We start from the raw sequence: 13869 nt of genomic DNA on the forward strand, positions 1-13869 counted from the left end.
ACATGAATACAAGTGGGAAGAGATGTCCACCTTTGAAGTGGACGAGGGATTCACCTTTTAAGTTGTGGGGCCCATTTCTATGGGTGACATTGATGTAGCCCAATTTTTTTTCTCTTGCAGTAAAGTACTGGTGTATCACTATTGTAGGATTGCTCAATTGGTAAGACTAACAAATGTAAGGATTCAATCTTATTTGATGGTATCCCATGTAATACCCTTATCCCTACAGTATAAAAAATTAATTGCCTGTTCTAAAAAAAAGTACTTTTGTTTGAAAAAAAAAGAGAAGAGTACCTCTACCAAAGAAATAAAAATTTTGATGTGTCCATCTATAGCCAGCTAAGACTTATTTTTTTCTTTTTTCTTTGTTAAGATATAACCTAGTAGGCTTAACAGCAAATGTCAAGTCAACTTGAAATTGGATTTGGTGCACAAACTAATGGGTGTACTAAAAAGTACAGCCCAAAGGATCCACGAAAGGAAAGCATCATGTAACGTAGCGTAGCCAGTGTTACTCGAATGAGTTCAGCCCTTAGGATTTCAAAGGGAAGGAAAACCTGTTGAGAATCGTAATAAAGGCTCAGAAAACAAAATCAACGCTTGAGAGTTGAGGCATGATTGGATTTTCACTTGGCTTCTATTTCTTTCATTTTTTTTTTTATTTTTAAAGGGGAACGTTCATATATGACCCTGTATAGTGTATAACTCTGCTCCCGGCAATCGACTGGGCATGATTGCATGAAATGTTTGAATACGCAGCAATCGATGGTTGTACGTAGGGCGTGTAGCCTACGATACTACACACAGAATCTTTTGTTTTATTTTATTTTTAAAAGTATTCATATAAATTTAAAAAAATATATGTCGTTTTCTTTTGTGTTTCCAGAAATATAGAGGGGAAGGAAGACGAGCGAGCCCCTCGCTCCGGAGCTGAGTAGATTTTTCCTTTATTTATTTATTTATTTATTTTCCCCCTTTTTACTCGACCCTCTATCTCTATCTTCTCCCTGCATTGGATTTCTTTCTCCTTCCTCTTTCAATTTTTGTTTTACGTTTAGAAAGTGCTATGAACGTAGAAATCGGGTTTTGTATAGGTTTTTGGATTCAGCAAGGGATAGAACGGAGATCGTTTATCCTGTGAAAACTGAACCATTTTGTTAGAATCTTTCTGAGGGAAGGGAGTTATTTGACATACCCAACACTACTATTCTGGCTCTATATTTAGAATCATGTCTCAGACGAACTGGGAAGCCGACAAGATGTAAGTATTCATTTTGTAAGTGATTTTGAATTGTCTTTTACTGTTTTCGCTTTATCAGCTTGGAATATGTGTGTGGTTGTGTTGTGCTTTTCTTTATAGCGCTCGAGTTTTTGGGGATTATGATCCTGTTAATGACTTCTAGGGGTCATCTCCGATATGTATCCTTAGTTTAATTTTTCTCGTTTGGGTCTCTTTTCTTTTGTTCTAGGGTTTCTTTTTTTGCTGCTTTTTGGTGTTGTTTGTTGCAGTAGTTTTATTTTATTTTTCGTGGGTCGAGTTCCAGGTTTCTTTTTGCAAATATATAAGCTGGGTGTTTAGTTTCTTCACTTTGAGTCGTCTGCCGTTCCTTTTAGCTTCATTGTCGAAGAACTAATGTTTTTCCCCCTGATCACTACTCTCGCCTTTTTACTGTTATGTAACAGGTTGGATGTATACATTTATGATTATCTAGTGAAAAGGAATTTACAAGCTTCGGCAAAGGCATTTCAAGCAGAAGGGAAAGTATCTTCAGACCCTGTGGGTAAGATTGTAATGATGTCCTCATGAAACTATGACCAGTTAGACTTTTGAGTGGCAGTATAGAATGTGGGTAGCTATTGTGTTCTGGGATTTTCCCCTCCAAACTGAGATTTTGTCATCATTTTGCACTTGCAGCTATCGATGCTCCTGGTGGATTTCTCTTTGAGTGGTGGTCAGTTTTCTGGGATATCTTTATCGCCCGGACAAATGAGAAGCACTCAGAGGTTGCAGCATCTTACATTGAGGTGGGTGGGGATGTTTTCATTCTCCTGCATTTAATCAATCTGAAGGTTTTTTGTCTTTGCAAGAATTTTTTTAGTTTTAACTTTTAGATTGCAAAGCCTGTGCAAAGTTCTAGTTAGCTGTCATTGTTTGCTGTTCTGTTTGAATATTACTTTGTCTTCCCTGAATAAGAGTATGCTGTTTTTGGCTTTCGGTCTGCTGAAAGATAAACTGAACTTCTTGTCCAGAAAAATTGAAGAAAAAAAAAGTGAAAGATAAAAAAAGGTTCACATATTTCACTCTTTAAAATCTATTAGTCAATTTTTTATTTCCAAACATAATCAAGGTGTAATGCGTTAGATTCTTTTTAAATTTCTCGTGGATTCAAGATTATTTGTATTTCATCTTGGAGGATTTCTTCTTATCAAAATGTGGATTGAAACATTGAATATTTGATAATTATGTAATCTCATGCTTTGAGATACTTTCAGTTATTATGGTATTTCCTCTGGTTTGTATTTCCCTGTTTTGAGATTTTGTCCTCCTGGTTTTGTATTCCCTTTATAACTTAGTGCAAAAGAAAATCAGCTGTAATGTTTGCAAGAAGAGATGCTCAATTCAGTTATTCCTTTCCCTAGCTATGGGTGAGTGTTTTGGTTGGGGGGGTGGGGTAGCTGCATAAGTCCTTTTCTGATGCAGGGGATCCAATGCATGTTTCCAAGTAGTAACTTAAGCCTTGGTTTAAATGGTGGTACACATGATCTGTGGCTAGGACTGGTTGGCCAGATTATTGTTTTCGTTCCTTTTTGTTAATGCTGATGACAGGGTTTCTAGGATCTTGTTATGTGATGTACATATTTTTGTTTATGGAAAAAAATATGCTTGTTCCCCTTGTGAGTTAGTTTAGCTCATTTTTTGTTGCTTTCAGTTGTATTAACAAAATCTCTCTTTTTCAAGATTGTGAGTCTCGACTCAATATGTTCAAGCCTTTGGATTTTTTTTTTGGGGGGGAGGGTTGGAGAGAAGAGGCTTATCTTTGATTGTTGGTCGGTTCAACTATGGTTCATTCCTAGTTGGTGTGCTTATCCTTCCATTTGGAAGGATGATGTGGCATTATGACCATTGTATGTTTTGGGAATAATATGGATTGCCTAAAAAGTTAAATTTTGGATTAAAATTCAAATATACTCTCTCATATAGCAGAAAGCCCTCTAAGCCCTCTCTTGTCTTTCCATGCATCCCTTCATTAATCCAGACACCCTCTTGTTAATCCATAAATTTTTCAATCATACATATTGAGGTTTCACCTATGCGACCAACTACCTTCGTTGACTTGGGCTCCTTTTGGGTGTCGAGCTGATTTATTACCTTCTCCAACACTTTTGAATTACCTTGATGCAATGACAACTATGTTTTGAATGCTTCATTATCCTCCATGACAGACTCTACTTTGGCTGAAACTTGACGAGTGAGTTGGCAACTGCTGTGTTTTCATCAAATTCCTGCCTCATATGACTTGTTATGTGGCAGAAATAGCTATGCCAATGAGAATTCCTATTTAAGTCAACCTGAAAACCTGCTCCCAGAAGTGATCAGATTTCTTAGCTGACTTAACATAAAGACGGAAGCTTTCACCCTGTATTTACATAGTCTTAGCAGAATGGGGAGTCATTCATCCACTGCAAAGTCACTTAGGTGAAGGGGATCATTTCGTGTTATTTTTAATTTTTTTTTTTTAGGGGGGGGGGGGACTTTCCTTGGTTTGTCCTTTTAATTATTATATATAGGAAAATTTGGGCTTTTGCTCTCTTCAGGAGGGGACATAGGTTGCAAGCCATGTATTAGGGAATTTAGGCATCTGTTTGAGGTCTTTGTTGTCAATGAGCATGAGAATTTTAAAGAAAATATTCAGGATATACAGTGGATGATTTAGATTACATACCATATGTAAGTTAACGTGGTTAATCCAACTTCTTTAGAGAATAATTTAGGGCCTTTTCATTTGACTTCAGCTCGTGGAATGTCATCTCTTTGTGTCATCCTTCTCCTTAAGCTTTGTGGTGCACCATTTTGAATCATGACGCTATCCATAGGCCACTGGGCCCTGTAAGGTCTTTGACTGATGAAGGCTTATTTTAGGGAGGCAAATATTTCGTTTCTTTAAAATTTTCCCTTTTGGGCTTCTCAGAATAAATCCGGAAACCCACATTCAGCCATAAATTTGTGGAAAGTATTCGCATTTAGCTCTGCAATGTAGCTATTGTTTGTTTGGATTTAGTGAGTTTGTGGTAATTTATTTTGTAGCTCATTACGCATGATGTAGATAAGTCACGTGAAAGGAGCCTTGGGTTTGGGATTTGTATATTTCAGGCCTTCGACGTGTAGGTTTTCTTTGTAATCGGGCCAAAAATATGGGTTGGAAGTCGAAATGTAGGATATATTTCATTAGATTAGTCAATTTCATCTTATGATTTGGTTTCTTTCAATATTTAGTGTAATACCAGCCTTGCCCCGATCCCTTCTTTCTCCTTTCTTTCTTCAGTTTTTGGATCATCCAATACCCCCCCGTTCTCGAGTATTTGGGTTCCCTAAGGAACCCAAAATTCTAGATCTAAACCAATCTAACCATCAGATATGTTCCAAACTCTAAGCATCATCCCATACATCATCCTTGACTTTGGTCAGAGTCATATCCAATTCCCACCATCCTAAATCCTAATTTCAGGCTTTTGTGAAATTGGAGTTTTAATCTAGTCTTAGTGCTCAGTTATAGCTCGTTAATAGTTGGAGGCTTGTTGGAGAAACTGAGCATCTTTTTTTTTTCCCCTCTTTTCCGGCCACATTCAACATTGTTTTTGCTTCCCTAATTGCATCTTAATCACCTCCTTCTGGCAAGGAACTTCTGCCATACTGATTGCTAGTGGAGTTGTGTCAAAGATTCTGAACCACCTTGGGTAAGGCAGTGGTTCAGGTCTTCAGGGTGAAGTCAAGGGCATGGCATTTTGTGCTCATCCCAAGGAAGTTCTGCCTTAATAGGAAACTTGATCCAAGCTACTCCCTCATCTGACTGTTATAAACTCTTGATTTCTTGATTTTTCTATTTTCGAAAACCCCAAGGTTCTAACCCTCTGCCTTCATCATTAAAACTTGATGTAACCTTCACCGCGCCCCTACGTCTACTTGACATGACCTAACCACCATGTGTGATTAGTACTGATAGTTATATGGCATTCTGAACACTATCAATTCTAAACTGTTGAATATTACTTTGCTTTAGTTACACAGGATGTTTCTGTCTTTTTTCCCTCCTGAGTGAATTGATATATGGTGAGGGTGTTCGATTCTTGTGTTATACAACTGGATCTATGGTGTGATTCAGCTATTTTCATTGGCTTTCAGAATAAGATGGACCTCTCTCTTTTGATGGTGATGGTCAGATCTAATGGCTTCACCACCATTTTGTAACTTTCATCTTTTATGCAATTTAATTGATGGGGCTAAGGATTAGGAATGCTCCCATGTTTTCAGCCGCTATTTAGGTTTAGGATTTTGCACTGCAGACTCAATTAATTAAAGCACGGGAACAGCAACAGCAGCAGCAACCCCATCAACATCAGCAACAACAACAGCAACAATTACAGATGCAGCAGATTCTACTGCAGAGACATGCACAGCAGCAGCAACAGCAGCAACAGCAGCAGCAGCAGCAGCAGCAGCAACAACAGCAGCAGCAGCAGCAACAGCAGCAGCAGCAGCAGCAACAACAGCAGCAGCAGCAGCAGCAGCGGAGAGAGAGTCCCCACCTTCTAAATGGCACTCCCAATGGGCTTGTTGGTAATGACACACTTATGCGTCAGAACCCTGGAACTGCAAATGCATTGGCCACAAAAATGTACGAAGAAAGATTGAAGCTGCCCATTCAGAGGGATCCTTTGGATGATGCTACTATGAAGGTCCATACTACTATAGTCCTATAATTGCTATTAGGAAAATTTTCTTCTAATCATGTCTCCCTTAATCCAATATTTGATTTCATTGGGAACTTCTGTTACAGCAAAGGTATGGTGATAATATGAGCCAGGTTCTGGATCCAAATCAGTCCTCGATATTGAAGTCTGCCGCAGCTGCCAGCCAGCCATCTGGGTAATCATTTTTTAAAAACTTTTGGAACCTTGTACTAAACTGTTGCAGTCAGAATAGATCAATAAATTTTCTCTCAGGACCTTCTACTGTTTTAGTTATGTAATTTTCCTTGGCAGTTAAGCTTCTCCTTTTACAGGCAAGTGTTACATGGTACAGCTGGTGGAATATCAGGGACCCTGCAACAAGTTCAAGCTCGTAACCAGCAGCTGCCTTCACAGGTTTGGTTTCTTACAAGCGATCTATTAGTCATTTCTCTTTTCATGTACTGGTGTAACTCAGAATGGTGAAACAGGAGATAAAGAGAGAAATTAATCCAGTATTGAATCCCAGAGCTGCAGGTCCTGATGGTTCATTAATTGGAGTTCCTGGTATTCCATCTCAACTTCTTCTGTTATTTTATTTTTTATTTTTTTGTTTCTTTTTCGCCCTGGGGGGGGGGGAGGGAGGGCGGGGTGTGATGGATTGCTTTGAAAATGAATCAGACATTGGTTGTTTTTAGTTTAGTGTCACTTTAGCTCTATGAGGAATTGTGATGCAGATCGAGTGATGGATCTAAAGGTGGTCGGTTGGCTTCGTTACAGGAAGAAGAAGATCCACCTCTGGTGGTCAATATGGTCCAATCTGTACCAAGATATAATGGATGGGATCATAGTTGGCAAGATTTAGCCTAGGTCTCCAGGTGCTTTTCTCTTGCTTTGATTTCTGGTGTTGCTGACAAAGGCAACTCCTTGTTGCCTTGGTCTTTTGCCCCCTCAGCTGCATTGGTTTACCTAGACACTGTGACAAGTATGGCTTAGATTGAGAAGGAAAATCACAAGATTTTGGTTAGTATTTTCCCACGTTAAAATTGTTATAGTCCTAGATTGGGTAGGTCAAATTAGGGTATTTAAGTCAAAAGTTGGATTAGGGTTGATAAATCCTAGGGTTTGATGGTAGGGTTGTGTCACTTGAATGTAGGACAGTATCAATGGTTACTGAACAAAAAAAGGCTTGTCCTGGTGGTGGGCTTCTCTGAGACAGTTTTGTGACATTTTTGCCTTAAATGAAACAAGTTCTTTGGCCCTGGCTGGGCTTAGTGGGCTGGCACCAATACTGAAGCTGAAGCCCTTCCTTTCCTCTGTTGTTGAATCAGGTTGTAAGTAACTAGGTTTCAATCAATGCAGGCCTCTACTTGGTATGAAGGCTTATCTGCCTCTTGGCTTCTTCAAACTCTTTTTGTAACTCTGCCCATATAAGCAACTTGGCAATATCACAGGCTTGCCCTGCATAATCTGTCTGTACTCAGCCTGCTGATTAACTCATTATATATCTATAGCAATCCACCATGCTGTTTCCAAATCAAGTGCTTTAGCTTGAGGGTACTCACCTGATTCATATGATGCCTTCGCTGCCCTATAATCGCATTGTCTTCATCGTTGACCTGGAGGTATCGCAGATGCTGGGATAGTGCTGTATTTGAAGTTTTAGCACATAGGCTTTCCAGGTTTCTAGACAGTGAAGATTGAGGAACCTACACTTTCTAATTTGGCTTCGGGAATGGAGCTTGGATTGAGTTTCCTGCCTCAAGGAGGGGAAGAATAGTCTCCTATGGAGATTGTGCCTGGGGTGTTGGTCGAGTGCTCACTTGCTGAACACTTGGTGATCGTACTTGTTCTGCTAATAGGGTAAGGCTATGAACGTTTGATCGTCCTAGAACCCTCTAATGGGAGCCTTGTTCATCTGGGTGATGTAACCCCCAAATTGAGGCCAGTCTTAAGGATCAGTTAAGTGAATTCGGCAGTAAATTAGGGTCTTAAACCCTGTGATTATGGTTTAGGGGCTGTTTTGAATGATCTAGGGTTTGGGAATAGGGTAAACAAGGTTCGCTTATGGTTTAGAAGCTAAACTCATTGAAATATAAATCTGATTTGTATTGTTTTAAAATTCAGAATCAGGATCTTGGAAATATTCTATAGACCATTAAGAAATTAAATAGAATCAATGAAATGGGGAGGTGCGTCCAGGGTCTTGTGATTGACATATTCCTTTAAAGCTCAATGGAATATTCTATAGGATCATCGTATGGCCAGCTATGATGTATGGTTGTAGAGTGCTAGGCTGTTAAGAAGCATCTTATAGATAAACTCAATGTAGTAGAAATGAGGATGCTAAGATTGATGTGTGGCAAAACTAGAAAGGATAAGGTAAGAACTGATCATGTTAGAGCTTGGCTCCGTTAAATGATAAGCTACGAGAAAGTCGTTTGAGCTGACACGATCACGTTCAACGGAAGCTATACTTAAAATAACCTTAAGGGAAGCAATGACTAAGGATATGCATAGCTTAGGCCTTGCATCCATGGTTGTCAAGGCGGCAAGGCGACCAAAGCAGTTGGGTCAAAATTTTTCAATACAAATACTTTCTATAATAATCTATAAACAAATATTCAATAATTACATTCATCCAAAAAAAAAAAAAGTATTCAAGAATCATAATTATGAAAAATTATCCAAAAAAGAACACAAACATAAGTTCATCTCATGAAACATCATAGCAATGACTGTGTACTATATCAAATTATAAGTGTGAAAATGAAAGTAGTAATTTATATTTTTACTTACGTCTATGATAGTGTGATGCCAAATGGTGCCTTGTGCTAGACCCTACGAGCATTTAGCAAATGACCTCACTCCTCATTTGACCTTGTCAGTCAATCCTCAACACTAAACTTAATATTTGACATAGATGAAGTGTATTAATCCAAAAGTAATAAGTAACCAAAGTAAACTAAACTTAACTAAAATATCAAAGTTAGTAACTAGTAATCCTTAGACTTAAAAGTCTTAAAACAACCAATTACTTAAAGAAAGGAAAGTAAAAAAAAGCAAGTCCATGCTAACTTCCAAGTTCCATAACCAAATGCTCATTGTTCAGTTCACAAATCACAACTTCAATATGAAACTTCAATTCCAATCCCACAAAGCCTAATTGTCATCTTCTTCTGCCTCTTGTTGTCTTACAGGATTCTTTGGTCACATGCCATTGTCATCCTTAACATGAAGATCATCATGCACATCTGGCATCACTTGTTGATCTTCTTCTTCATCATCTGAAGACTCCTCACCCGTAACCATACTCCTATTAGTATTACGCCATTGATAGGAAGTAAGGTTAGGTGCAGGTTGTGCAACTGCAGCCACTCCACTAGTTGACTCTTCTTGTCTCCTTAGTCTGTTATGCCCTTGGAATGAAGAACTTGCTCCAGTTGCCATTGATATTGTTCTCCAAGTGAGGTCATCCTCAGGATGAACTAATTCATCATCAAATTGACCAGTCATCCACTCACTAGTCCAATCTAACTCCTAAAGCACCAGTGGATTATAATTTCTACCTTGTTCCCTCCTTTTTTGGAACCTTCTTTGGAGACGTCGGTTAAATTGAATGTAAACAAGATCATTTAAACACTGATGCTCTAAGTGGTTCCTCTTCTTGGTGTGAATCTGAAAAATAAAAAACAAATTATAATACAAGTATTTTCAGTCTATTTTTTCATAAAATTATACAAAGCAAAAAAATAAAAAAATATTAGTTTTGAAGTACGCCCAAAATCAAATGTACTCCAATTGCGCTCACAACCAGAGATGAGTAACAAAGCCCAAGTAAATGCACTACAATGCTTGTGAGTTTAGGAGTAGAGGTTCCATGTATTCGCCACCAATCCATTATAATATATTTAAGGAAGGAAAAAAAACAAACGTTATAAAAAAATCAACAACTGAACCTATAAATTAAAACGTTATAAATTTTCCCCTTTGTTTGATTGCCATCTCTTTCCCAAAATTCAACCTAGTTAAAGTATAGGCAGTCGTCTGCTCAATGATCTTAACTTGCAAGGCTGCATCATGCACCTACTTGACGAGAACACCTTTGAAGGCATCATTTGCTCTATCCTTCAAACAGAGATAGAGACTGAGACCTGTACTTGAAGTAGATCCTAAATCCATTGGACAAACCTTAAACAACTTACCTGGATTTAAGGAAAAATGAGGCTAAGTATATGGGTCACTCCATTTGATCTGTCCAACGCCTCTCAATGATATTGATGATCTTCTTTCCCTCTTCCATTGCTAAATATACCTCAGGCATTGTAGGCCTCTCATCACCATCTACTTTCCTCAACACTTGAAGTAGAGATAATGATGCTCTTAAGCAATCCTGCAGGCCATTCCAAAACGGTCCAGCAATGGTGATTTCAACAACTTGCTTCCCTGCTTTTGTCTGTGATAACTTAGAAGCATGAAGCATCCCACTCATCATAGAGGAATAGTTGCGTCAAAGCATCCTTATGCTTCAATAGGCTCTTGTTTTATTTTTAGATTTAGGGAATTTCTAGTCCACCCCTTGAGTTCTATAGAAATCCATAAGTTGGGTTTGGTTGATAAATTGGATAGCTCATATGGTGGCAATAATCTTAGAAGGTAACTCGGGGGGGGGGGGGGTTAGTGCTGAAAATGCCCCTTATTATATGAAATATAGAATTATGTATAGTGAATGCCAATATGCTTTGATGCACTTTTATAATGTTGGCTATATGTTTTTTTATTATTTTTTATTTTTTATAATTATTAGTCTCCTTTTAAGATGGAGCAAAGTCTTATTATAATGCCTTTTTTTTTATGTAGAGAATTTTCAGCCCCCCTGAGTTGATATAGAAATCGATAAGGTGGGGTTTGATAAATTGGATAACTCAAAGGGGTGGCATTAATTTTAGGGGGTAATTCAGAGGGTGGTGATAAAAATGTCCCTTTTTATATAAATTGTAGGATTATGTATTTTATAGTGAATGCCAATGTGCTATGATGTGCTTTTATAGATAAATGATTGAAGATCATTTATATTATATATATTTTAAAGTCATCTTATACATTAAGGGGGGAGTTATTATTTTTGGCATGGGAAAAAATGTGCATGTTGAACAATGATAATGATCCATAAGATGGAGCAAAGTCTTATTTTAATGCTTTCTTTTTCATAGAGGGAATTTTCAGTCCATCCCCTAAGTTAATATAGAAAACCCTAGGGTGGGGTTTGATTGATAAATTGGATAACTCAAGGGAGGCATTAATATTAGGGGGTAATTCAGAGGGTGGTGATAAAAATGTCCCTTTCTATATGAATTGCAGAATTACGTTTTATAGTGAATGCCAATGTGTTATGATGCACTTTTACATATGAATGATTAAAAATCCTTTATTTTATAAATTTTAAACACATCTTATTCATTAAGGGGAGTTTTTATTTTTGTCATGGGAAAAAATGTGCATGTTGAACAATATAGTGATCCATAAGATGGAGCAAATACTTATTATAATGCCTTCCTTTTTTATATAGGGAATTTTCAATCCACCCCTTAGTTTATATAGAAATCCATAAGGTGGGTTTAATTGATAAATTGGATAACTTAGGGGTGGCATTAATTTTAGGGGGTAATTCAGCGGGTGGAGAAAAAATGTCCATTTTTATTTGAATTATAGAATCATTTATTGTATAGTGAATGCCAATATTCTATGATGCACTTTTACAGATGAATGATTGAAAATCCTTTATATTATAAAATTTAAATTCATTTTAAACATCAAGGGGAATTTTTATTTTTGGCATGGGGAAAAATGTACATGATGTGATCTGCAATACGTGCAATTGTTGTCTTATAGTTCACCTTAAACATCTGCATTTTTTTTAGCCAACATGTTTTTAAGTACATGAATGATTGTCAAAGACAAATTGGAATTTAATTTGTCCCTTTTTTTTGCCACAGTAAATTAATGGATCACATTATTTATTATTCCGAGCAATCCACCATCTATTCATTCCCAAATCTGAAAAAAATAACAATATTTGGTTTAGTGAAATTATTTGACCAAATTTTTTTTAACCTGATTTTTTTTTAAAATAAATGAATAATTTTCGAATCTGAATAGGAATTGATATGTCCGTTTTTTCCAATTTTTTTTTTTTAATACCAACATGAATGGATCACATTATTCTGTTTTTTAGGTCATCGTCCATTTAATGATTCATTGATTCTTGATTTTGAAATGACTAACTATTAAGTTTATATACGATTTTGTAGAATAAATTATGATTTAAAAAATAAAATCAAGAAGAAAAATACTGTACAAGGCAAGGCGTCTAGGTGAAAAGGCGGTCAAAAAACACACGTCAACTAAACGGTTCAAATTAAGGAGGTTGAAAAAACGCCTTGTGGCCTTGGAGGTCGCTTTGAAAACCATGCTTACATCTATTATGGCCTCACACAGAGCTGATTGAAGGCAAAAATCCATATAGCCGACTCCATGTAGTTGGGACAAGGCTTGTTTTTGTTGTTGTATGCAAGTTTCAGGGTTTTGGAAATTTAGAAATTAGGGTTTGCTAGTTCTAGGGTTTCTAGGGGGTGGCTGGGGTTAGGGTCAAAGGTAGAGGAGATCTAGGTGGTGGGAGTTTAGGGTTACTAGGGTTTTGGTGAAGAAGACGAAGTGCAGAAATTTTAGGATTTTGAAAAGAAGCTAGGGATGAGTGGGTCAGAAGTTAGGAAAAGGGAGGGCACAATTGTGCCGAAAGGATTGGGATGTGGGAGAGGGTAGGAGAGACTAGGGTTTAGGATTTCGAGAAGAACTAAGGTCGCACAAGAGGAAAAAAAAGAGGGGAAAGGGGAAGTTGTGATAGGGGTAGGGTTGGGGAAGAAGGGTGGGTATTGGTCTAAGCTGAGATGCATGATAGCAGTCAGGGGAGGAGGGCTAGAAGAATTATGGTTAGGGGAACAGAGAAGAGCTGCCACAGGCTAGGGGAGGGGGAGAACAAGAAGGCTGCGATGGGAAATGATAAGAGGAAGGGTTGGGGCAGTGGTGGGGTGTCTTACTTGTTGCTGGTAGAAAAGAGAGAACAGATAGCAGCCGCAAGCTTCCCTCCTTGGAAACCCACAACTCCAATCAATTCACCTTCAACACTGTTATGAAATAATCCATAAGCTGCCTTGTGTAAGTGTGGGGCTAGTGTGGGGCGATATTTATAGCCTTACGTTGAAGGATTCAGAGCAGGATTCAATTAGAAAGCAAATCAAAATAGGACTTGTACTTTATTTATGATGCTTATTCTACTAAGGACTCTCACATATCTTAACCTAGGATGGTTCAAACTACAATACAAGAGTAGGACAAGTCTTGTAGTAGAATCTGGACTACAATTAAGGCTGCGTTTGTTTGCTGGAATAAAGGTGCGGTGGGAAAAAAGGGGTGGGAAAATTCTTGAAAAAGTGTAGATTTCTTACTTTTCCCTTAAATCCCAAAATGGTAGATTGTTTGGTTGCTTGGGGTGGGAAAGTGGGAGACAAGTTTCCTTGAATCAAGGAAACTTGTTTGGTGACGTGGCAGCCCAACTTTCCCACCCCAAGCCATTTTAAAACCCACATATTTGGTGGGACTTTGTGGGAAAGTTGGGAAAAGTGGGACCCACCACTATCACTTTTCCACAAAACCCTTTCCTTTCCTTTCCTTCTCCCTCACCCCACTACACATGGGACCCACATGTTTTTGTTTCCCCACCCCACCTTTGCAAACAAACGCAGCCTAAAGCAATCATTCTCTAATTAGGACTCTTTCGTAGCTTGACTAGAACTAAATCAAATACCAAAATTAAAGTAGAGTTGGGCTTCTACTAACATGTCGAATCCAACTAACTCTGATTGG

The 13869-nt window shown here is 37.9% G+C and overlaps 1 protein-coding gene across 5 annotated transcripts in view; it reads left to right on the forward strand.

The window, feature by feature from the left end:
• Positions 1 to 893: 893 nt before the first annotated feature.
• LOC149007410 (transcriptional corepressor LEUNIG-like) overlaps positions 894 to 13869 on the forward strand; it is a 43351-nt gene continuing 30375 nt past the window's right edge. For 4 of the 5 annotated variants that reach the window (XM_089165630.1, XM_089165629.1, XM_089165631.1 and 1 more), the window contains exons 1-7: positions 894 to 1261; positions 1684 to 1781; positions 1916 to 2025; positions 5563 to 5955; positions 6057 to 6145; positions 6282 to 6363; positions 6438 to 6513. In XM_089165630.1, coding sequence (XP_089021756.1) covers positions 1230 to 1261; positions 1684 to 1781; positions 1916 to 2025; positions 5563 to 5955; positions 6057 to 6145; positions 6282 to 6363; positions 6438 to 6513 — 880 coding nt within the window. In that variant the 5' untranslated portion in view covers positions 894 to 1229. Of the gene's footprint in view, positions 1262 to 1683; positions 1782 to 1915; positions 2026 to 5530; positions 5956 to 6056; positions 6146 to 6281; positions 6364 to 6437; positions 6514 to 13869 lie in introns of those variants that run through there. The other variant, XM_089165634.1, reaches the window with a different exon arrangement.

Source organism: Hakea prostrata, chromosome 8 (assembly GCF_041222555.1).
Source record: "Hakea prostrata isolate BN-2017 chromosome 8, UWA_Hpros_2, whole genome shotgun sequence".
In the NCBI taxonomy this organism is placed as follows: Eukaryota; Viridiplantae; Streptophyta; class Magnoliopsida; order Proteales; family Proteaceae; genus Hakea; species Hakea prostrata.